The sequence below is a fragment of the Phaseolus vulgaris genome, chromosome 9 (assembly GCF_000499845.2).
Source record: "Phaseolus vulgaris cultivar G19833 chromosome 9, P. vulgaris v2.0, whole genome shotgun sequence".
Taxonomy (NCBI): domain Eukaryota; kingdom Viridiplantae; phylum Streptophyta; class Magnoliopsida; order Fabales; family Fabaceae; genus Phaseolus; species Phaseolus vulgaris.
Genome location: NC_023751.2, coordinates 22,815,698 through 22,841,204, shown reverse-complemented (window position 1 = coordinate 22,841,204; position 25,507 = coordinate 22,815,698). Strand labels below are relative to the sequence as shown.

The 25,507-nt window shown below is 33.5% G+C and overlaps 2 protein-coding genes across 2 annotated transcripts; both read left to right on the top strand.

Moving 5' to 3' along the window:
• The first annotated feature begins 3,324 nt into the window (after nt 1–3,324).
• On the top strand, nt 3,325–10,355 carry LOC137820881 (ultraviolet-B receptor UVR8). The gene is made up of 12 exons (XM_068625182.1): nt 3,325–3,691; nt 3,867–4,053; nt 4,637–4,783; nt 5,558–5,639; nt 6,753–6,908; nt 7,173–7,346; nt 7,670–7,741; nt 7,996–8,067; nt 8,220–8,338; nt 9,135–9,226; nt 9,385–9,437; nt 9,861–10,355. The coding sequence occupies exons 1-12, from the start codon at nt 3,601–3,603 to the stop codon at nt 9,945–9,947; spliced, it is 1,332 nt and encodes a 443-aa protein (XP_068481283.1). The 5' UTR covers nt 3,325–3,600; the 3' UTR covers nt 9,948–10,355.
• Nucleotides 10,356–16,973: 6,618 nt separating this feature from the next.
• LOC137822823 (auxilin-related protein 2-like) lies at nt 16,974–25,432 on the top strand. The gene is made up of 8 exons (XM_068627824.1): nt 16,974–17,938; nt 19,978–21,610; nt 21,897–22,020; nt 22,117–22,217; nt 22,387–22,452; nt 22,913–23,002; nt 23,650–23,826; nt 24,973–25,432. The coding sequence occupies exons 1-8, from the start codon at nt 17,412–17,414 to the stop codon at nt 25,009–25,011; spliced, it is 2,757 nt and encodes a 918-aa protein (XP_068483925.1). The 5' UTR covers nt 16,974–17,411; the 3' UTR covers nt 25,012–25,432.
• Nucleotides 25,433–25,507: the final 75 nt, after the last annotated feature.

Sequence of the window (25,507 nt, the reverse complement as noted above, 5' to 3'; positions counted from 1 at the left end):
ATTTTGAGTTAAAATAGTTTTTTATATTAAATAAAAAGTTAGTTATAATTTAACTTGATATCAAATATTCAAACATGAATCATAATCTAAAATCGATCTTAATCATAATAATTGTGCAAAATAAATTTTAGTAAGACTAATTCAAAGTGTTATTTGAACAGGAGTGTTTCTTAAGTGACGTGAAAAAACAGACTATTATTGTCTCAATTTTTACGAACAAATCCCCCATAGATAGTGATGGCAATGGTGAGTAGCAATTTACTCTTTCCTCTTATCACCGACTACAAAGGTTCTTCTAGTTATTTGTTAAATTTGAGAATTCTTCTATTATTCACTCCATTATTCAATTGGATGTTTATCTAAAAAATATCTATAACTTTTTTTTACATTTGTGGAGATTTATGAATACAGGCTAATATTTTATTTTTTGTATGTTTCAAATAGTTTTTTTAATATATATAAAGTTAAATGAAAAGTTAAGTTGAAACAGAATTTCAGACAAAAGTTATTTTAAAGTATAATTTAAATAAAATTACATAATAAAATATTAATATAGATAAAATTAGGCTTTCTGAAAAAGAATTACGTTGTAAAATATAAATATAAATACAATTAATATCTTGAAAAAAATTCCATAAATTTTAAATGAAGAAAATAAATTTATTAAATCATATTATAAATATTTGTAATAATTAATATATTTATTCATTAATAACTTTATTTTAATTATTTGTGTTCATGTTGAGATAATATTGTTAGAGTTAATTAAAATATTCAAGATATTATTCGCGCTATTAAACTTTTATTATCCACGTTATGAAATTTAATCTATTATTGTGATTTTGTTATTAAAAAATGTCTCAGTGAATTAAAGGAGGAAATATGTATATAAAGTGTCCTTACTTAAACTCTTAAGCGATGTTGAACTCTTGACAAGCCTCTAATCGATGATTAAGGAAAAGATAGTTTATCTTTGAAATCTTGTTTCATTTTCATATACAATGTTAATGTTCTGATTTCAAGCCTGTTGAAATAATATTGTTACAATTATCATCGTTATCCACTTTAAGCTTAAAATTTTGTCATAATTTTATCATTAAAAAATATATCAACAGGTTAAAGAGAAAATAATATATAAAATGTCATTAATCTCGGTTCTTAAATAATATTGAACATATCAAACTAATTTAATTTTAAAAATATTTAATTAAAATATTAATAATGAATAACAGGATATTTGTAATTTCAATACCATGATATACGTATATATCTTTTAACAAGTAGATATCGTGTTGATTTTCATTAAATATATTAGTTTAATATTTAGTATAAATCTTATTCACTGTTCCTATTCATATACATTTCAATTGTATAATGTACATTGTACACAGTACTCAATAGACGGTATATTTGAATTATTTTATAGTTAATTTTTGGGTTTTTATAAAATTGGGACAAATTTTATCCTTTATTACTAAAATGAGATTTATTTATTTATTTTGGAAAAGTTATTGGAAGAGAAAGAAGTCTTGATTTAAAATACAATCCCAGAGAATAAGGAGTAAAAATTGGTCGAATCTCCTAAAAACCCGCTAATTTTGCTTTACCAAATATAACTAGGATCATGTGTGGTCATATCTGAATGCCACATATGATCAGACTTATTTATTTTTCTTGTCCCTTTGATTACCAAAATTCTGAGATGGGACTTCACATGGAGACATTTATTAAAACTCCTGCGAACTATACAACTGTACTTAATTATTAAACTAAGTGTATTAAAATTATCTTCCTATATTATAGATACGCAAATTATAAGGAAAATATCCATCATCATCTATCATGTCTAATTATTTTCCTTATCTTGTCTGCTAAAGCTTTCAATAATGCCATGTCTATTTATCCTTTTGTCTGTCTTTACTAACTCTTCAAGTGTTTTCTCCATTCGGATTTTTTTTTCTCTTTGCCTTTTTTTCCGAAACAGGATAATATTTGATATAACACGTACAAAGAAATCACGTGCAATAATGTAAATAAAGTTTCGACTTTTATCGGGGGTTTGTTTCAAAGCCAAAGTTCTTGACACAGTATTACGAGTATTTAATCTATTGTTTGAAGTTTTAAGTTCATTATTATCAGAACACAAAGAAACAATAATTTGTTCTTAATTTTTTTTTCTTTTACATATCACGCTAATATTTCAATCTTAAATGAGTTAAAATAATATTACATACACACAAATTCATTCTACATGTAGTTGTTTCTGTTAGGGGAGATGAGACCTACAGAACTATTGAAATCTTTGTCTTTCTTCTTCGGTTGAATAACTTACTAGGGTTTCACTGGGATCCTTCTCGCTTTCGTGTTTCTCCTTCGACTCTCGATCTTAGGTGAACATCGAATGAGGTACCTGCAGAAGATACTCTGACGCTCAAGTCAGTAAAGCGGATGATCGACACTCGAGTAGGTGCACAGTAATAAATGACGTACCTTTCTCCTTAAAATATGTGTTATTTATATTATTTTAATGAACTTACCTTATTTGACCTGATTAGTGGAATAAATCACACTTATAGATATATTACTTAATCTTTAATGACAAATTAACTTCACTGACCTTGATTTGAGCGTTGTATCGGTCGACCAGATTTTCATGGTCTCGGTTGGTCAGCGAGACCGGATCTCGCTCATACCAATAGATTAGTTTATAGTGTTCAAAACAATTTTCACCAACAATACCTATTTTATTTTCTTTGAAAAACTATGAAGCTAATATCTGCACTAAAATTCAAAACAATTATTGTTTAATCTTGCTAACTTGTTTTAAATAAATAATATAATTAGGTAACAACGTAGTTTTTGTTATATTTTGAATTATAAAACAGTTTCATTTGGGGTAGAAAAAAATGGAAGTAACATTCTACAGCGATTTTTTATAAAGTAGAGAAACACAGAAAAAAGGGAAATGAAAAATATAAAATAATAAAATATCAATTATTTAATCGAACAGAAGCACGAAAAAAATGCGGATCTTAGAAATAGTATATATTTGCCGAATGTCATAATCTTTTAAATAAATCACCTAATCATATATTTCTTCTAAGCGACTGTCATACTTTTATTTATAATAATAAATAAGGATTACACCAAGAACATCATATTAAAAAAAATATATAATGGAATAAAAGAACACAAATATGAAAAAAAAGTAACTAACTGGTAATAAAATAAACTCTCATGAATTTTTAAAAAGTATATAAATACTCACATGTTATATAGAATTAAAAATAATATATATAATATGTGTGTGTGAAAGGGGATAGAGAGGGAGTAGGAGTGGTGACCACACAGAAGAGAAGAGAAAAAAAAATGGTTGGCCGTGCTGACAGGCACAGTGCCATGTGGGACCGACCGCACATTGAATTCTCTGCTTTCATTTCTGCATTCTCTCACCTGAACGACCTTATAATCCTTCTTCACCTTCTCTCTCTTCTACTGGTCCCATCAATGTGGTAAACTCTTTTCTGTGCCTGTTCATCTCCTCAGTTATTTCCCCTCATTCACCCACACACCAACACCTGTCCCTCCTCCACCACTCTCATGACGCAATCCCAATCCACCGCCGCTACATCTCCTCCCTCACGCGTCCTCCTCATCTCCGCCGGCGCCAGCCACTCCGTCGCTCTTCTCTGTAATCTCCTTCTCCCTCACCTTTCAATTCATTTCTATTCCTACACTCTAAATTAATTCATGATTGGGATGAGATGAGATGAAATCAAATTAAATGAAATCCTAGTTCAGTTTTTTTTTTTTTACTTTTGTGTGTATGTATGAGTGTGGATTGGTTTTGATTTGATCATGTGCAGCTGGGAGTGTTGTCTGCTCGTGGGGTCGCGGAGAGGATGGACAGTTAGGCCATGGTGACACCGATGATAGACCTTTGCCTACACAGCTCAGTGCATTGGATGCTCAGCAAATAGATTCCATTGCCTGTGGAGCTGATCACACCCTTGCCTACTCCGAGTCACGGAATGAACTCTATAGTTGGGGATGGTCTGACTGCAATTCATCCTTGTCACTTCTTCGCTTTGATATACTCACTAATGCACTCTTTCTTGCTTCTCTGTTGTTTCTTATTATGGGATCAAGCTTGTTTATTTATGGATGTGATGTGGTATTAGTTTCAGCTTCAAATGGTTTTACTTAACCTTTGCATTTGTCTTTAATAGTTACTATAAGAGTAAAAATGTCGGTTTACTCGGTTCCTTTCTTTCAAGACTTTTATATTACGTATGGTTGTGAGTTGTACTGTAAGCCATAAAGTTAATCTTTGGAAAGAGATGGATTTTATTTTAAGATTAAATTAATATCCATTCTCTTTCTTTATCTTACCTCTGCATTTGTGAGTTGTTCTTTCTCAGTACAAGGGAATGGTGCCTTTTTTCTTTTTTTGGGTTAGTTGATTACTTAAAGACAATTTTGCTTAGTTTAGGCAGTCTCTTTATAATTTTCTATGAGAGAATGATTCAAGTTTATATTTCTGCAATTTTTTTGTTCTCATACATAATAGTGTTTTGTATATGGTTGTCTTTGTTATACTTAAATTCTCAAGCAGATCACATTTCGTTTTTTCTAGGGGTGATTTTGGAAGGTTGGGTCATGGTAATTCTAGTGATTTGCTCATTCCTCAACCTATTGTAGCATTACAAGGTCTAAGGATAAAGCAAATTGCCTGTGGGGATAGTCATTGTCTGGCAGTTACCATGGAAGGCGAGGTTCAGAGGTTTGTTTTTCTCGACTAAAATTTCAGCACTCTCTCTGTTCTGACTGTTTTTTTATGCATATACTAATTACTATTCCTGGTTGTGTATGTTGAATGCATTTTTGTAATGCCTGCTGATTCCTAGGCCTGATATTTTTAATTTCATTCTTCTGTCTTCTCAGTTCACTGAAAGAATAGTCTAATAGAATATTTGATACCGGAACTGAATTTTTTTTAATTATCTGAGTAACTGTATGCACTTCCTATGCAAACACTCCCTTTGTGGATTACGGCTTTTTTGGTTAAACAACTTTACACACTCACACTTAGAAGTTGTTTTTATAGTTGAAAAGAATAGGGTTGAACTCTTTTCATAAGTTATCTTGGAGCTAAAACAACTTATAGACATATCATATGTTATTTTCTTAAGCTTTTCCAAATGGTTACACAATTGTTTAGGTGATAGGATAAGTCTTAATAAATTGTAATTAACCTCTTCCAAACAAACCTTGATCTGCTACCTTGAACATGGTACAGGTATTTGGTTTTAGTACTCTTGGTTGAATTCTCACTTTTTACTACCTGCTACACTCATTGTTTAATTCACATTCCGTTTCGAAAAGTACAAATGCGTATATAAATCCTTGTTTTATTCTGTGAGGCTGATGGCCAGTTTGTTTTTTTTTAAACTAAACCTTGATGTGCTAACCAGCAATCATCTGGTTCATCACAAATTTGATTGTTTTATTATCACTTCCTTATAACCCTTGTGTTATTTTTTCCCTCTTAATGAAGTTGGGGGAGGAATCAAAATGGTCAACTTGGACTTGGCACCACAGAAGATTCTCTTGTGCCACAAAAGATAAAAACATTTCAGGTACCTATTTCAAAGGCATGCATCAAGGTTATCTGTGATAAATAAGAATCTATGAACAAGTTATCAAGAATCAATACACTGTGATAAGTTACTTCTACCATATATTTAATTACTACTCATCTACCCTCTTTTTGAATCAATTTAAAAAGGATGCAGTCTCTCTATCTACATCTGATGGGACTCAGGACAGAAGAATAAAGAAAGCCAATAAGCAAGAGAAAATATTTAGACTAGTTAGATGGAATAAGACAATTAAATCTGTTAAGTGGTTCAGACTTGAGAGTAATACTAATAAGAGCAGGGGTGTAGCTTAAACCGGGGAAAGGGAAGAAGAAAGGGCTAGTCTTTTGGAAGCCATTTGTTGAACGGGTAAAGACTTGGAAGGAAAATTCTCCTTTTTGCTCGTGTCATTCAACTACGTTCTCCACGACTCTCCTCTTTCTTTTTTCTCCCTATTTCTCAGTTCTCTTTCTTGTTCATCTATATAACTCCACCCTGAAAATATATATCAGCCCTTCCAGGACCTAGACTGCCCAAAGCTTCCCCCCAATTGTTCCTTACCCTTCTCTCCATCACCCCCGTTTTATAACATTTCTCCTCTCCCACAATTTTGCAGAATCATATTCTCAATTCATCATGTGCCAGGTATCTTTCATAGTACGATCCACATTCTCTCCACTAACCTATTTCTCACAGTATCATTTAATTCAAATCCTTAATGTTTTTTATTGCTCCTGTTCACTTTGTTGCTCCCATTAGCCCTTCAACTTCATAGGTTGAATAGTAGCAGTTTTGATGTTTGCTTCTACCACTTCACTAGCCTTGTTCTTTTTCTTTTGGTAATGAATCTGGACACTGAATGGTAGATAATTTTATTAATCAATCTTCTAATTCCGATAATCTTGAAGAACATAAACAGTTTTCCATTTCAGAATTATCACCTTCTTTAAACAAATGGAAGGGAAATGCAGCTAGATCAACAACAAAACAAAAGCAGTACTCTCGGCATGAAATTAATACTAAGATATTATTTATTTATTAAACATTGCTAGTTATGAGGAATCAAAGAATTATCCCATTAGTATTGGCCTCATGTAATTATTTATATTGTAGGAAGTACCTATCAAAATGGTTGCCGCAGGCGCAGAACACAGTGTAGCTATTACTGAAAATGGAGAACTGTATGGATGGGGTTGGGGACGATATGGAAATTTGGGGTTGGGAGATAGAAATGATCGGTGGATTCCTGAGAAAGTTTCTTCCATTGAGGTATATCCTCAATCTGTTATCATCTTACTTTTCCTGATTAGACTCTGATTATATATGGAATGCATGTGATTTGATATCGTTTTGATTTCTGAAAAGTTTTCTTGCTGTTTAGAAGCAGCAGCATATCTAGGTGTTCATTTTATATGTGATTTGTCTAGATAATATTGTTAAGATTCATGTACAATTGGTGTCCATGCATCCTAGTGGATGGGGAAGTTATGTTTTTTTCTTTCCTTGCCCAATTCTATCTTGTTTACATTACAGTGTGACAAGATGGTCATGGTTGCTTGTGGTTGGCGGCATACAATATCTGTTTCATCTTTTGGTGGCTTATACACATATGGGTGGAGCAAATATGGCCAGCTAGGTCATGGAAATTTTGAGGATTCTCTTGTGCCGCACAAGCTTCAAGCCCTGAGTGGCGAGTTAATCTGCCAGGTAATTCCTTTAATTTTATGCTTAGTTGGTGTTTTCGTAGCAATTTCTTGTAGTATTTGGATGCATTTGCATATCGCTTTGCTCTGCTATTTTAGTCGCATGTATCTTCCTCCTGTCCCATTTTTTGAATGTTGATTTTTCTCTGGAAGGGGAAGGATTGGAAATACTTCTCATGTATGGGTTCCACCATATGTGTTGTGTGTTTACTAAAGACAAGAAAAAATTGGTCTAACAAAATCTTGTCCTGCCCTGAAACCTTGCACACTGTGTGCAATAGTATATTTGTTTTGTTTGTCTCTTGACTTGGCTTGGACTTTCTTCAGGTATCAGGTGGTTGGAGGCATAGTATGGCACTTACATCTACTGGACTACTCTATGGATGGGGTTGGAATAAGGTTTGCAGCAAATTTTTATTCTCCCATGTTCATGTGACAGTATTATAACAATAAATACTTGTTGATTTATGAACATAGCAGAGGATGCATTAGGTGTCTTCTGAAAGAATGCACATTTATGTATGCAGAGAACTAAATATTCTACTTTATATAAAAAAAAATGGTATAAGACTTTACTCTCTTTCTGCACAATAACAAGTTTTTTATTATTGACGTGTTTGGAAAATTGTTACCTATTTTTCCCTCAATTGTAGTTTGGACAGGTTGGAGTCGGTGACAACGTTGATCGCTGCTCTCCTGTACAAGTGAAGTTCCCCCATGATCAGGTACTTGAAACTGTATTCTCCCCTTTCTTTCATTTGGAATGTTTCAAGTTTGCATCTTACAGTCAATGTCTTTCTTTAAACAATCCACTGAACCACTGACTATTCTATTTTTTTTTTTTAATTTCTCCACACTTTTTTGTTTGACATGGCAGAAAATAGTTCAGATCTCATGTGGGTGGAGGCACACAATTGCTGTAACTGACAAAAACAATGTATATTCTTGGGGAAGAGGCACAAATGGCCAACTTGGGCACGGGGATACCATTGACCGGTAAGTGCATGTACAACCTGAATAAATTTGTTAAGGACTTTCAGGCAATCATTCATCTTTGCCTGAATTGTCTTCTCTTCGTATATTTGCTGAAGGCACATAAGAGATATTCTTACATTGATCATAAAAGTATATTTGATAGGAGAAACAATTTGTTTTATTGGTAGTGTAAGTTATTTTTGGGGTTATGTTATGACTGCACTGAGGTTTGAACCTCTGATATGCAAATCACCCAACTTATTACTAGGTGACTCTAAGTAGCTTGTTAATTGTCCAAAACTAATTGCTTCAAACAAGACCGTTAATCTGAAACAAATTAATTATTTTGATGAAACTTTTAAAGTCACTCTATAGATAAACTGGAAGTAGAATTTGATATCATCATATTTTTTTATGGCTGCTCTTTTAAGTTAGATTTTGGATCAATGATCTTGGTTCTGAAGTGGATGGTTTAATTCTGACCGAGGTTGAGAAAGCAAAAAGTAGCTTGTATAATGTAGCTGTACGGGGTATCTTTGTTAACTATTAGAATAGAGCTTCATATTGCTTACATTCGTTGCGCATCCTGGTGCCCTATTCATTTTATATCAAATTATTTATTTTCAATCATGGACATATGAATATGTCTGTGTCTCTTTTATTCACCCTGGAAAAAAAGTTAGTTTTGGTGCCAATTATGACCATCTCCATCTAAGAATAAAAAGTTATATAGCTAATCTAATTTATTAATTGGAAACTTAAGTTTGGGTAATTTGTGCATTTGATTACATGTCTTGATATGATTTTGATTTTTCAGGAATTCTCCAAAGATTATTGAAGCTTTGAGTGTGGATGGATCTTCTGGGCAGCAAGTCAAAATAGAATCCTCAAACACTGATCTATTGTCAGGTGCTTTGTTCTGCTCATTACTCATCAGTAATATTGTTCCTTTGTTTTCAGCCATTACCGATGATCTGATACCATTTGGTAGTGTAATTTGGATTCACATATTTTATTTTTAATGCAATCTGGCATCATGATAGCTCTGTTGTTCTCTCCTTAAACAGGGAAAAGCGGTGCCTCCTTATCTGAGAGATATGCAGTTGTTCCGGATGAAACTGTAAGTGTTACGTTTCAGCATACATTGTTTGTTTATACTGGGGTTAAAGGCGACTTGTACATGTTACAAGTAGTACTTCTATGCATCTTTTCTCACGATTTAGGAAAGCTAGAAAGAAAATGGTCATTTCAACATGTTAGGACTACGAGAAATACAGGAGTGAACTTGGTCCTTTTGACTTGCTATGAGGAGCAAATATTGCATTAGCAGTGTCTAGACATACATCTAATCAAATGCAAAAACCATTAAAATAATAGTCATTTTGAAATATGTTAGATTTAATTTAGTATTATCTTAAACTTGCTGACTGGTTGTGTCTGTAAGCACTTTGTTCACTCAGAAATTGCTTTCGAATGAGAGGTATGCATTTGAAGATTAGAAAAGCTTAAGCTTATTATGTGACCAACATGTATGATTTGGCAGGTCTCAGGACAGACTGCTAGTTCGAGCAGAGGAGATAGGCTTGATATCAGTGTCCCTGAAAGTGATGTCAAACGGATCCGAGTTTGATATGCCGGATTTCCATTAGAGAGAGTAATGCACACTATCGATGTCTCTGCCTCATCAGTTCACTGCAGCCTCTCAGATGCCACTAGTAATTAGCTTTCAACATAGTAAATTGTAAATTGTAGTCATATGAGAAATAACAGCAACATATTCTTTAATGCACTTATTTTAGCATGCTCTTCACTTTAGGCTAAAATTTGTTGAGACTCAGGAGTTACCACTGATACTTGTTTTTAAAAATGGAGACCCCATGTCATTTTGTGAGTCTTAACAAATTTCAGTTAATATATTAGTGTCATAAAAAGTATATTAAAAAATATGTTGCAAACATTCTCGAAAGAGATAGTGTGAGAAGCATTATTTAGTGTATCCTAATTTAAATTTTTAATTTCAAGCTGATTTATGATGCTATGATTTTACTTGTTCGTTAAAAGTCTGAACTCTCTATTATTCTAAAGTTAGTAGATGGCCCATGATCAAGCTATGCAGAAAACTGGAAATCGTGCATATTGGAGAAAGTAGCAATGTGACACACAAAGCACCTGCTGCATAGTTTGTGAGCTTCTGTGTATGATGGGCATTTTCGGAGAAGTTTATTAAGAAACCAAACAGTAGAATAATAAAAAAAATTATAAGTTAAAATTAATTATATGTAAACTAAGTTTTGATTTTTTTATGTTATTTATCTATTTTTTTAATTTATAATAAATAATTTACTTTCTTTTTTCTTTTAGAAGTACCTGGAAGAAATTAACTACAATTTTCTTTCTTTCTTTACTTTTTAAAGGCAGTTTACATTTGTATTTTATTGAAGTTTCATATATAACTTTTAAAGAAGTTAAAGCTGAAGTTAATAATTTATATAAATTCATGAAAGCATTTTTATAAAAAAAATTATATAAATTGCAAAATACAAATTAAGTTAAATATATTCGTATTTTTAAATACCATTTTACTTATAAGGTTATAAATGAAAAATGTTCAGTAATAATTTGTGTATGTCAATGTTTTTGATAATTTTTAGTACAATTTTTTTATCATGTTTTTTCATTAGTTTGAATTTGAGACTTTTTATGATCATTTATCTTTGTTGTTATTAGCTTTAAATAGAAAATAATCTTTAAGCACTGATTTAATTTAATAGATGTATGCTTTGTTCATCGAGTATTTCTTTAATTTCATTTATATCAGTTAATTATATAAATAATATTGTAAAGTTTTAAAACTAATAAGTCAGTTAAATTAAATCAATTTTTAGTGACTAATTAACATAAAGTACTTAAGCATTATATTAAAAGAAATTCTCCATAGCCAGTGTTCTTGTTATGCGAATAACATTTTTAATACACGTTTACTATTACGCCACATTATACATTTACTTTATTTCTATAAATAATTTAACATGAGATATAATTTAAGATTTTAATTAAAATATACTAATATTTTAAATAATATCAGTACGTTATTAATTAATCCTATATTACTAATTTTTATAATACTTAATTTAAAATTATATTAATTTTTTATATTAATCAACAGTTTAAAGTTTTAGCACTAATTATACATAAAATTTAACTCTAAAACTATATACTAAAAGAGTTTCATGAGTTAAAAAAAGGATAAATCCACCTCCCTCGGTCTTTCCATTTTTTTAAAATAAACTAATTTCAAAAAATATTTATCTAAATAAATCCATTCTCACTTTATTTTTTAAATTAAACTTAATTACTCTTCAATTTAGTTAAAAATTTGACTGAATTTTCAACCTGAAACAGTGCACACCTTCTTCTTTTTAATTTAAAAGAAATTGAAAAATGTAGGTCGAAATTCGACTCTCCAAAATGGTTTTTCAGTCAGGGTGAGAGGGGTACATTGGCTTAGTTATTTAGTTATTTTAAAAATTAAAAAAAAGAAGAAAATCTGATAATACTGTTCATCATTTTGACAATTTAGCTTTTGTGGGACCGAATTCTCAACTTGTGATCAGAGTCCAATTTAAAAATTAAAATGGGATGAATATATTTAAGTTGGCTATGGTGATTCTTATCATAATATCCAGCGCTGTCACATAACATTTCCGCATTAAACTTATTTATTTATTTATTTAAAAATTTAAATAAAATTTAATTGATTAAATAAAAATCGAGTCGATGCTATATTCAATTCAATGATAAAGTTTGATTTAATAATTGATCACACAATATTCAACCATATAGCTACAATCCAACATTTTAAAGATACATGTTCTTAATAAGCATTTATATTCACTAAATCTATTTTTTTTTTATAAAACTTTTCATGTTACTATTAAATCTAATTAATTTAACGGGTTTAATTCAAGGTAATTTTTTCTCCAATCATCTTACAATCAAACATTTTTAAATCCTACAATATAATTCAACAACAATATGTTAGTTTTTTCACTTACTCTTAGAATATGTGAAGAAAAAAAGTATTTGCATTGATATATTTACTTAACATTACATAAGATATGCAATATATTGATACAAGAGGAACTATGTACAACATGCAATAAAGGAGTTAGGTATACTAACTACTAGCTGTCTAATAGTTGCCGGTTAAACTTATACTTATGTTGGTGAAACTACAATCATAATTTATATTGAAAATCAGAAAATGAAGTTCCAGATACAAGTTTCGTTAATATATCGACAACTTGAAACTTAGTTGGGAGACGTACCAATCGAATCCAGTTTTGTTGCACATAATCCTTAACAAAATGTAGATCTATTTTGAAATATTCCATACGTGAATGCATAATGAGATTCATATAGAGTAAAACTGCACCCAAGTTATATGAGATTAGTTGTGGTTGAGTGGTGGATATTTGAAGTTCATGTAGCAAAGACTGTAGCCAAATGACCTCAGTAAGCACAACAACAATGTTGTGGTATCTCGCTTCGGTGCTACTATGTGAAACAACATGTTGTTTATGAGAGGACCACACAACAAGGTTGAAGTCGTATTAAATGCAGTAAGCAGTTGTAGACTTTCTATTGTCAATGTCACTTCCCTAGTCAGCATCACTGAAGGCGAGAATGTCTATTGAAGAACTTTGTTTGATGAGCAAACAATGAGAATTGGTGCCAACAAGGCAATGAAGTATGCGTTTAACCACTTTTCAATGATGCTCTCGCGGGTTGTGCATGAATTGCCACACTTTGTTCACAGCATAAGACAACTCAGGTCGTGTTATGAGAATGTATTGAAGAGTTTCAATGATCGAGCGATATAAAGTTGGATCATGCATGGCGGGGGGGGGGGGGCATCTTTCTGTAAGCGAAGATTGGACAACATGTGTGTGGGCAAAGGTTTATCAACTTGCATATCAGTGCCATGCAAGAGGTCGTTGATGTATTTAGTCTAGGATAGAAGAAGAATACCATCATTGAGACGAGTAACATCAACACTTAGAAAGTAATAGAGGGCTCAGGTCTTTGAGAGCAAAACACGATCTAAGTTTTGAGATAATATTTTAAACCTCATGGACAGAGGAGCCTGTGATATGATATCATCAACATATATTAAGACAAATATAGTGTAAGATGACATGAATTGAACAAACAAAGAATTGTCACTCTTGGTGGAAAGAAAACCGAAAATATGAATAGTAGAACTTAGCTTTTGTAACCAGGATCTTGGGGCTTGTTTTAAGCCATAAATAACTCTATGAAGCTTGCAAATAACGTGAGGAAAGGTGGAATCGAAGTCTGATGGTTGAGTCATATAAACATCCTCTTGAGGATCTCCATTTAGAGAAGCATTATCCACGTCAATTTGGTGACTGGATCAGGAAACAAAGACAACATGGGATAAGACAACTCAAATGGTGGATGGCTTCACAACGAGATTGTATGTTTCATTGTAGTCATAACCTTTTGTCTAAATGAATCCCTTTGCAACAAGTCGTGCTTTGTGTCTTTGAAAAGAGTCATATGCATTGTATTTCTTTTTGAACAACTATTTGCAACGAACAACTTTGACACCTGGGGGGAGGGGTGTGAGAGACCAAATGTGTTTGTTGAGAAAAACAACATATTCGTCACTCATGGCTTGAACCCAACGTGGAGAGGATAAAACTTCTTTCACTGTGGTAGGGACAAGTGAATGTAAAGAAGTTTGAGCATGTAAAAGTTTTGGTTTAAAAATACGTGCTTTTGACCTCGTTATTAACAATATTATTATCAGTGGACGCACTAGAAGAAGATGTGGAAGTATTGGTCAAAGAAAGAGTATTATTGTTAGTTGAAGAAGCGTTAGAATCATTATTATGACTATATGTAGGAGAAGATGAGTGAGGTGTGGTAAGAATAGTTAAAGATTATTTGATGTTTCAGAGACACTAATTATCCTATGTAGATGTAACAGACTTTCAGGAAGATTATATGGAAATAATTCTTCATAAAAAATAATATGGCGAGATATATAGACCTTACCAATAGAAAAAATACAAATATAACCCCTGTTGTATCGACTATAGCCAAGAAAAATACAACATGATGACTTGAAATCAATCTTGTGTTTATTGTAAGGGCGAATAAACGGATAATAAGCACAACCAAACGTTTTAAATTTGAATAAAGAAACTCTCTTGGAGTGAATCTTTGAGTAGCTATTTTTCTTTTGAGTCTTATCTTAGCAGAGAATGCTTCAAGTGGCGACATTCTTCCTCCCTCATCTTAGAGCTCTCCTCCCCTGATATGATTCCAATAGCACAATATGAATGATTCTTGACATTCTTAGGAATCAACTTGAGTTGGATATGAGATAGGCACTTTTTGATAGAATTGGATCAAGGTTCTATGTTCAAGAACTCACCAAGACTAGTACCAAAACCCAAACTCACATGGAAGATCCATGTATTGTCAATCGAAGCAAAACAACAAAGGAAACTAGAATACCGAACTGAAAAAATGCAAAGAACACAAGCTAAGACATGAACATAAAAGGAGAAGGAAGGAAGGAGAAGAGAAAGCTCATGAAGATGGAGGGATTGGTTGGATGATCACGCCACTTAGAGGATGAAGACTCCAAGATGAGTGTGCTATGCCGCCACTTGAGGTAACCAAGAACTCTCAAGATAAGACTAAGTGAGGAAGGCACAAAGCTCTCCAATTCTCTCTCAAATTGAGTAGAGTTTCATTAATACAAATTTCCAATATGAATTGTGAAGGACCTAAGCCCTCCTTATATAGGAGCAAGGGCTGGTCATGAAGCTTACAACATAAGCTAACCAAAAGACTCTTCATATGCTACTTACTAATAGCGCCTAAATGAAGCATGAAGAGTATTCTTCTAGAAAATTCTAAACTAATCCCTAAAGATGCTTTTACAAAAGAGGTATCTAAGGTTTCCCTCCAAGCACCTTTCCTAAAAACTATGTATTTAAACATTCTATATTATTTACAAATTTATAAAAGAAACTATAAAGAGAGATATTTAAATGAAGTCTATTCTTGAAAGCTTGTAGACTTCTTTGGCTTTAGGCTTAATCCTCTCTTTATTTTATGTCTTCTTTTAATTATGAGAAGACTAGAAGGAAGAACTTCAAATGTGAAGGTGAATGACCTCTTCCTTCATTAATAAAAGCCTCCTTTATTTGATTCTCATCATCCCCCAAGTGGCGTGAATCCTTCCATCACTCCATCTCCATGAATGCTACAACCGTATAAGCTTTCCATTCTCTTATCTTTTTTTTTTAATTCTCTTTCAATTTTCATCATCTCTCTCATTTTGAATGTCTAATTTCGTGTCCAATTATTCTTTGTGTGTGTCTTTTCTTTTTGCTATTTGAAGAAAACCTTCACACTTACTTAACCACTTGGTTAAGTTCATGTCTAGTGGCGATCCTCACTGAGTCTTCACCATATTCTATAATCAAAATTCTAATACAAGAAAAACCAAAAACTCAATGTGCGCATTTGTTAAATCAACTCATATGAATAAGAAAAGTGGAAATTGATTGATCATGCTTTGGAATACGTAGAAGTTGTTTGAGCTTCTTGACCTCAACACGTGATTGTGTTGCATAATGAATTTGCAATTTGCTATAAACTTGATGAGATTAATTGAGATCAACCATTTTGGTGGGGATAACTTGAGACATTGAAGCCAGGAACCAAACAAGAAAACTGGGATTGAGAGAAGATGATGATCCATCTTTGGTAGAGACGAGGCGTGAAAGAATGTAAGAACCATAAAAAAAGTAAAGAAGATTCATACCACATAAAGTAACAAGAACTTGTTTCTAGATTAAGAAATTGTCATTGTCGAATTTGAGTGACATTACAATATAGAAAAGATAAGGAAAAAAAAATGAATGTGGTGAATTTTTTTTCTCAATTAATAGTAATTGACCGGACTTAATACCATGTAAGATAAGGAAAAAAAATGAAGAAAAAGAAATAAATAAAAGAATTGAAAAAAAGATAAGTAGAATATTGTTATGTACATAAAAGACAAACAAAGGGTATACCTATAAATTTAACATACATATAGTTATTCTACCTAACATCAACATAATAAAATTAAAATAACATAATAAAATTAAAATAAAATAAAATTGTGTATCTAAGTATAACTTCTTAATTTTTTTTTATACAGAAAATATGTCTCATAACACAACTTCAATGTTAAAAAACAAATCAAAATTAAAATTGTGTTTGAGAGCACAATTTTTTCATTTTGAAATTGTCTCCTCCAACATGGGTCACCCATTTACAAGTTTAGGATTTATCTATTTCAATAAATTTATGTAAAACTTCACCTATTTGGAAAATACGCCGAGAAGAAACAAATATGTTATACACCAGTTTGTAATAATACATTTTGAAACGGAAAACAGAGTAAATAATAAAAATTAGTACATTTTTTTTTCTGCTAAAAGGATAAAGATAAAAAACACACATAACAAGACATATTTTTCTCCCTTCCATTTTTTTTTATCAAGCCCTACCACCAATTTGTCATGCTAAAATCAATGTAGAAGAGTTCAATTTTAAAAAAATTGACAGAAATAATATAAAATTTGAAATCCGAAGAACGTGTCATGCTTATTTTCCCAGTGACAAACAGGAGAAACAAAAACCCGCAACATAGCATGATTCGATCCCAAAATAGCAGGAAACAGAATTTGAGAATCCTCTGATGCAAATTCTTTAACACGAAGTGGGAAAAGCAGAAGAAGTGAAGAGACAAATCAACAACAAGAAGACCTAACTAAACCAGTACTAACCAACAAGAAGCAGAAGAAGAAAGGAAAATATATAAATACAAAATAATTTTGAAAAAAGAGCGTTAAAGTAAAACGCAGGTTAGTTTGTATCATTCTTTGTATCCTCTGTGACGTTCTCTCTTCACCGTATTCTCCCGCGGATTCACCTTTACGCGGAGGATACCATCGGACACCAGATATATATCTCTTTATCTCTCTCTCCCACTCTCGAGATGAACGATTTCGATGGTCTCTTAACCACCGATTTCGGGTTCAAACCCCAAGGAAAATCGGCGCCAATGGCAGCATCTAAAGCTTCTTCCAACAATTCATCCTCTCTCAACTTCGATTTAGGTTCCCGATCCGCTCGCACTTCCAATTCCGTGGCCGGCGGCGACTCCGTCAACGCCGCTTCCTTCGACGATCTCTTCGGAGGCGGTGGCAAGCCGGACGCGTCTTACGACTTCGACTCCGTGTTTCGCGCCTCCGCCGATTTCCGCTCCAAGTCCGTTAACCTGCCGGCGCATGACAAACCGGTGTACGACAAACCGATGTATGACGACGACGACATTTTTGACGGCGTTCCAGGCCTCAAGAGCTCCTCCAAGTTCTCCTCCGGCAACGTTTTCGCTTCGGCCGCGTTCGATGATATTCTCGTCGGGTTAGGTGAATCGAAGCCTTCGGAGAAGGGAGAGAGAGGTGGCGCGGATTTTGATGACTTGATCCCTGGATTCGGGAGCAGCAAGGCTTCCACTGATTGGTATGTTACGTGGTTGTTACAGAATTTATTTAATGTGAGCCAGAATGTTGTGTAGTAAGAATTGAGGTTTATTTATTGATCTTTGGAACAATCTATTTGTGTGCTGAAAGGGCGTGAAGAACTGAGATTGTGTCGGTAATATAATTGAGGAGAGAAAAAAGTTTTTGTCAACTATATAATTATGGACCACTGAAATATAATACCAGGAAAACTATCGGGAGGGAGTTTTAATTCAATTCAAGTTCTTCTACCTTGTGTAGTTGAATGTAACATGCAGAGGGGTTTAAAAAGTTTTTTGTGTGCAAAATATAGGTTCTTAGCTAGCTCCATTAGTGAATTAAGTCATTTTACAACAATATTAATGGTCTGAGGATTTTGTTTAAATTAACTTGTGTAGTGAAGACAAACCATTGGGTATGAATTTTGAATTGTTTATGCACGTGTTTTGGTCCGTCGTTTAGAATTATTCCATAACTTACAGATCACACCCTTGAGTATAAACGTTCACTGCCCATGATATTCTGAATATGTCAGAATTTTTTTTTTGCCTGCTAGTCATTATTGCAAATGAACTTAAATTCGTAGTTCACAAGCCTACTTAACGTATACTGCTATCAATTATTTTTGACTGCCTGAAATTGATCTTGATTGTTGGAGCTTGAAGTAGATATTCTGAAGTATGCCTAGATTACAGGACTGATTTGGAGGGGAAGGGGTTGTTTTTTGCTGATTGTGTATTTTTCTTCTATTAGACTGAGGTTATTGTTTGAACGGTGTCAACATTTTGCGATAATCTATGAAGTTGACATTTAAGTGTGCATGACATAGTTGAAAGGTAAGGTGTAGTTAGTTATACTTGCTGATTTTATTCATTAATGTAGACACTTGAATGAAGCTCAAAAAATTAGTTTGGAAAAGGTAGGAGATGCACCAATAAACTTATTTTATTCTGTGGTTTATTTTTGTGACATTTTCAAATTGGGTATTATAGTTAGGTATCCTTGGGTTGTGCAGAAGATTTTCATACAATAGAGCATGACTGATTTCAATAAAATCGTTTACTCAAATTACTGCAAAAGTTTAAGAACCTGCTAAGCATCCAAACACTGAGGGAACCTACCCTCAAAAGTTAGGTATTAAGGTGGGAGAACCAAATACTTAAATACTTCACTGAGCATCCATACTAGATGGTGGGACTTAGGCACCCCATAACAAATCTCTATTAGAACCCTTACACTCTGGGAGGATTAAGTTCTGTTAGGACATCAGAAGGAAACCTGAGACTGATTTTATTGACTGAAAGGATTAAATAGAATCTGAGAACAAAAATACTCCAAACCACCTCAAATGATTTTGTTATTCTTTCTAATCAGTATAACCATTGTCTCCTAATTACTCGTAAACAATTATTTCACTTCCTGTCCTTTTTATTGTGTGACTTCACATCCATTTTTTAACATTTTCAATTTTGCTAATCCCGCTATTCAATATTAGAGTATAGATAGCCAGACATATGGCAGTATAACAAGACTATTGAGCTTGGTTGGTTCTTTGCAATCATAGTTAATCCTCAATAACTTTTTCCATTTTAACCATCTTTGTCTGTTTCTTATCTGTGACATCTTCATTACGTTCTCCATCATTTTATAATATTGAAGCCAAATATTTAAACTTAAAACACGAGGTATTCTGACAATCCTAACTGTCCTAAGTAACTGCCACATCCCCTCTATCCTAAAAGACTCAGTTTTCTTTTTATTTCTCAAGGATGACCATTTCAGTACTAAATTTAGATATCTGGTACTTTGCTGTGCATTTTTATCTTGGAAGTTGATCCTTCATTTTATCTGGGTTCATGATGGGATCAGGTCTAATGAAGAGTGAGGATAGATCTTATGAATTTGTTGTTGCTTGCTTAGCATCTCATTTGGAGAAATAGAAGTGAAGTGGATGAGAATAATAGAAGGGACAATACCATCCCGTATCTTCGCATATTCTTGATGCATTGTAATCGTTTTTGCATATTGTTTTATTCACAGGAGCGTTCCTAATATTGATTTGTCATCACAACCTACTATCAATTCTTCTAAAACAGCTTCCGGTGAAACAGATGACCCTTTCAAAGTGTTTGAACCAACTTCAGCCTCAGTGGATTCATCCTCAAAATACTTTACAGACCCATTGGAAGAAATTAGTAAATTTAGTAGTTCTAGAAGCACAAAAAATGAGAGCGTGTCAAATTCTAATGGTGAAGTATATGATGATATTGATAGCTTTGGTGGACTCGGAAATTCTGTGCCTGCATTCTCAGCAGAGAGAAATAGCATGAAGGGTAGCATCTTCCCAAATACAACCACCAATAAAGAATCAAATGGCGAATCATCTGGGAGGAGTCCTGAGAGACAAACACAAAACAAGATTCCTGTTGATCATGATCAGGAATTTCATCCAGCTGCATTTGACATGCCTTCATATTCATCCAATTCTTACAAACCATTTGGCCAAAGGTCTACGTCCCCTTCACATGATAATGATGGTTTTAAACAGGCTAATACCCAGGCAGATATGTCTCCAAAATATGAAGAGAAGTTTGAATCAAATGATGATATATGGCTGACAGTATCAGAGATTCCTCTTTTCACTCAGCCAACTTCTGCTCCACCACCTTCAAGACCTCCTCCTCCTCGACCAGTACATATTCCCAAGTCGGGAGCAGGTTCTTCTGCTTCTTCCAATGTCAGAAAGAAGGATAGTGAATTTTCTTCTTTTCCAAGTTCCACTCAATTTTCTCAGGGTCCTAAATCTGCTCCTGCTGCAGCCAAATTATCTTCTGCATCTCAGTTTGATGAACTTGAAGATTTTGCCATGGGCAGGAATCTTGATAATGACAATGAACATGGAAATGGTCTTGCTGATAAAGAATTAGAGATGAACTCAGCTGCTGCAGCTATGAAAGTGGCTATGGATAAAGCTGAAGCTAAATTTAGGCACGCAAAGGAAGTTAGGGAGAGGGAAAATACAAAAGCCGTTAAAAGCAAGGAATCTGTGCAATTGGAAAAGGATGGCAGAGCTGTGTCGGAGGATGGAGGAAAACAGGAAAGGTTATATCATGAACAGCAGCAAAAGGAGAGAGAGGAAAGTGAGCAAAGAAGACGTGAGAAGGAAAAGGAAGAGAAAGAAAGAGAGCAACAAAGACTTGAGAGAGAAAGAGAAATGGCTAGACAGGCTGTAGAAAGAGCTACTAGAGAAGCGCGTGAAAGAGCAGCTATTGAAGCTCGCCAAAGGGCTGAGAGGGCTGCTGTTGAGAAAGCTAATGCAGAAGCTAGAAAGCGTGCTGGAAGGGCTGCAGTTCAGAGGGTGCAAGCTGAAGCACGTGAAAGGGCTGCTGCTGAGGCAAAGGAAAGGGCTGCTGCTGAAGCAAAGGAAAGGGCTGCTGCAGAGGCAAAAGAGAGGGAAGTGCGGGAGAGAGCTGCAGCTGCAAGAGGTAAACAAGAACGTGCTGCTGTCGAAAGGGCTGCTGCAGAGGCTCGAGAAAGAGCTGCTGTACAGGCTCGAGAAAGAGCTGCTGCTGTGAGGATGAACCAACAACAAAATGACAATGATTTTGAATCATTCTTCAGCACAGGTGCACGAGCTAACAGTGCTCCCAGGCCTCCTAGGTCCAGCGTTTCAGTGAGTACCTATTTATGTTAACATCTTTTATACTAATATGTAGTGGCCATCTCCTGGCTTTGATATTGTCTTTTTCTATCATAGAAAATTTAAGCTCAAAGTTGGATGTTTTGCTGATTGGTTTGTTATTTTTTGTTCTTTTCCTTTCCATTTTAAATAAAGAACTATAAAAAAATGATTAAAAAAATTTCACCTTGTAAATTTAAAAAAACACAGTGGACTGACATGCATCATGTTAATCCTAGCATAGTACTATTTTATTTTTCTAACTAATCTTTGCTTTCAGGACCCTGTATTTGATGCCCAATTTCAGTCAGATGCAACCTGGAAATCTCCAGGTGTGTCTTCAAGCATGAAGAAAGCCTCGTCATCCACTAATATTGTTGATGATCTTTCCTCAATTTTTGGAGGTTGGTTTATGTGTGAATATATATTCAAAATTCATTGGAATTTTTGGGTCTCTACTTACAGAAGCTCTTTTTGTCCCTTTTTTCTATGGTTTGAAGCTGCTCCATCATCATCTGGAGCGTTTCAGGAAGTTGAAGGGGAAAGTGAAGAAAGACGAAAAGCCAGGTTGGAACGCCAGCAGAGGGCTCAGGAGCGTGCGGTATGTCTTACAGTATTTTCATTGATTTCTTTTTAATTTATGTGAAAGAATAGGTGAACAATGTACTATTTTCAAATCAACTTGACATTGAATTTATAGGGAAGCATGTACGTTCCTGAGAAATATTTTTAATTGTCTTGTTGCACTGATCATTACCATTTTACGCCAGACTAAAGCATTGGCTGAGAAGAATCAACGGGACATACAGACTCAAAGAGAACAAGCTGAGAAAGATGTAAACAGTTTCTTTTGTGTTTTCCTTTGAGAAGCACTTGCATTGCACTCACAGCTCATGCACAATATATATCCCTTCATCCTTGTTGACCTCTTTATATCAGTGATGCACAATACAAGGGTCAATTGATTATCCAACTTTTTGATTTCTTATTAAAGTGTTACCTTGTTTGTCTGTTTCTAGTTTACGTTAAAGCTTGTTTGGTCTTTTTTCCCTTTAAAAATTACCATAAACCGATGCCTCTTCTTTTCCATCCAAAACTTGTTTTATCAATTGGAGAATTGAGATGGGATATCTTCACTTTTTCTCTTCTTTATATAATTTAACACACAGTGAAACAGATCTTTTTATGTAGGTGACAGTGGTTAGTTGGATTTGACATCTTTGTTAATTTTGCAGAGTTTTTATAGTGATGTGTTTTTATATTTATTATCTAATCTTATCTCTACATTGATTTCAGAGGGTTGCTGAAACATTGGATTTTGAAATTAAGCGCTGGGCTGCGGGAAAAGAGGGGAACTTGCGTGCTTTGCTTTCCACCTTACAATATGTATATACTTTCTACACGCACCTTGGAAAAATCTCTGAATTTCTGTGTTTCTTATCTGTATGAACATCTAGAAGTTTGGTAGTTTATGCTATCACTTCTTTATTTATTATATTAAGGCATGAGCACAACTTTTAAGATATGGCATGCTGGGTCTCATCTGATTCAATATACCTCTTAGGGTTTGAAGTGTGGTGGGTTTTTGGTAACAGATTATTCTCAGAAAATATTTTTAAGAAAATTTCTTTATAAGTTGGCAATAATAAGCAATTGGTTCTTCAAGATAAGTTGAACCAAGCATGCACCAATTCTATATTTCGAAACTGATTTTATTGGTTTCTTAAGTACTGCTCATTACAGGATAACCCAGTATTTCAATTTCCTTGTTTAATACTATCCATATTAGCATTTCCAATCAGATCTTTACTAATATTAGACATATTTTAACGAAAGTGGTTGATTTTGCACCAGTCTAATGATGTTCTAATACATGAAAAGCAATGTTTCCAAATTTAACACCGAAAAGTTCCTACTTCTAAATCTAAGCAGACTAATGTCCCTTTAATTTGTATTTTTTTAAGGCATCAATATTTTTATTCTATAGTTGTGTTTTGCTGTGGTAACTTGTTTTCTTTATGAATGATGATCAGGTTCTGTGGCCTGAATGCGGTTGGCAGCCAGTTTCTTTGACTGATTTGATTACAGCAGCAGCTGTCAGAAAGGTTTATAGGAAAGCTACATTGTGCATTCATCCTGATAAAGTGCAACAGAAGGGTGCCACTATACAACAGAAATGTATTGCTGAGAAGGTTTTTGATATACTCAAGGTATTTCAGGCCTTTTTATGTTATTCATACATACAATCATCTATGCTTAATAAAGAGAGAAGTGGTTGTCAATGGCAAATAAAGATTAGGCTACTCTTATTTCAAGTGACTTCCAAATGTGGGTTTCCATTTAACATTTTTTGGTCAAATGAAATGCATTTATATAGGCTACTGTTAATAAAGATTAGCATTGTATCTTGTCCTATATGATGGCGTGTATTCTGAAATAATGATTGAATTAATTAATTTATTTTATATATAGGCATCTTAGGGCATTTTCTGTCATGTCTGCTTAGAAATGCCAAATCCTATAAAATATAAAAGCATTAATTATGTTTTTGTCCGAGACATTTGAGGTAAATCTGTTTTTTTAATTTTAGTCCTTACAATTTCACAAAATGTTAATAGAAATGATGTGGCAATCAGAAGTGTACACGTGACAGATGTTGATTCACATCACCATCGATGTTAAATCTGTCTTTCTCCTGAGACTAAGCAGATTTCACGAGGTTGTTTGTAGAATATAAAATGATGTTTTCAATATTTATTTTAAATTTCAGTCACTAAAAATATAATTAAGCAAGTAGAAAAATATGATATAACGGAATTTTTATTTTGTTGTACAACAGTTATCTGGGAACTTTGTTTCAATGATACTTGTTAATGACATCATTATTGACAACTCGAAGTTGAATAGAATTTTTGGAAAGAAAAATGTTACGCATTTTTTAACATACTCTTCAATATTGGGAGGATATTCAAGAAATTCACCCATTAATAGAGGGAATGTTTTAATGATTGCAATAAAGCATCAATGTTTTGGAAAAAAAAAGTAATCCATTGCTCCGTTACATTTGTGCACTTTACCAACAGGCGTCTACCATTGCATTGCTGGATGTTCCTGTTAGTCCAGCCAATGGGTGGTAATATTGCTTGCACATAGTAGAATTTTCATCTACATAGATAACTTTGTAGTAATGTTTAGTCTCATGATGCTTCTGATGTACACTTATTAATAATTAATAATTGGACTCATGTTAGGGGTACTTGTTTTTTCGGTTTATAATTGCGTGTGTTCTAAATAAAAATAAATACTACTACTACTATGCCTTTATTTTTTTTCTGAAAAGTTTGACAATTTATTAGGAAGCATGGAATAAGTTCAATTCAGAGGAGCTTTTCTAATCTCGACGACCTGAACTACTTCAAGGCAGTTTTGTTCTGGCCATTCTGTTGAGAGGTAACCACACCCCCGTTTCAGCTGCCTCTCCCACTGCTTATTTGCATCGATGATAAAAAAAAAACAATTTACTGTCTGGCATCAGGAGGTCCAAAGGATACACGGGGAGGTAAATTTGTAATCGATGTAATTTCCAGGGGGTTGTCGGGTTCATTATACCGATGCTTATGCTGTATGTTTTGTTGTAAAATCTTTTTGTGGGCATTTGTCAATTCAATTCATTATTTCGGTCGAGTGAGGAGATCTCACGAGCAGTCTGTTCAGTTATTTTTTGAATTTTATTACTTGTGATATAGTATATAGTTTCCTGAATATAATATAATTCCAGTTGTGGACTGACATCAAAATGTGGGAAAGTTCCATGCACTCCTTCTAGCACAAGCTTGTTTATTTTGTGATGGTTTTGATTTCAAGGACTTTCTAAGGTTCAAGCTTGAGGTT

What these genes read in the sequence shown, in the direction of transcription:
- LOC137820881 (XM_068625182.1), top strand. Translation starts at nt 3,601, where the DNA reads ATGACGCAATCCCAATCCACCGCCGCTACATCTCCTCCCTCACGCGTC. An exon ending in GTGGCGAGTTAATCTGCCAG is followed by an intron (nt 7,347 to 7,669) that starts GTAATTCCTTTA and finishes GACTTTCTTCAG; the next exon opens with GTATCAGGTGGTTGGAGGCA. An exon ending in TGAAGTTCCCCCATGATCAG is followed by an intron (nt 8,068 to 8,219) that starts GTACTTGAAACT and finishes TTGACATGGCAG; the next exon opens with AAAATAGTTCAGATCTCATG.
- LOC137822823 (XM_068627824.1), top strand. Translation starts at nt 17,412, where the DNA reads ATGAACGATTTCGATGGTCTCTTAACCACCGATTTCGGGTTCAAACCC. An exon ending in AGCAAGGCTTCCACTGATTG is followed by an intron (nt 17,939 to 19,977) that starts GTATGTTACGTG and finishes TTTTATTCACAG; the next exon opens with GAGCGTTCCTAATATTGATT. An exon ending in TGCTTTCCACCTTACAATAT is followed by an intron (nt 23,003 to 23,649) that starts GTATATACTTTC and finishes AATGATGATCAG; the next exon opens with GTTCTGTGGCCTGAATGCGG.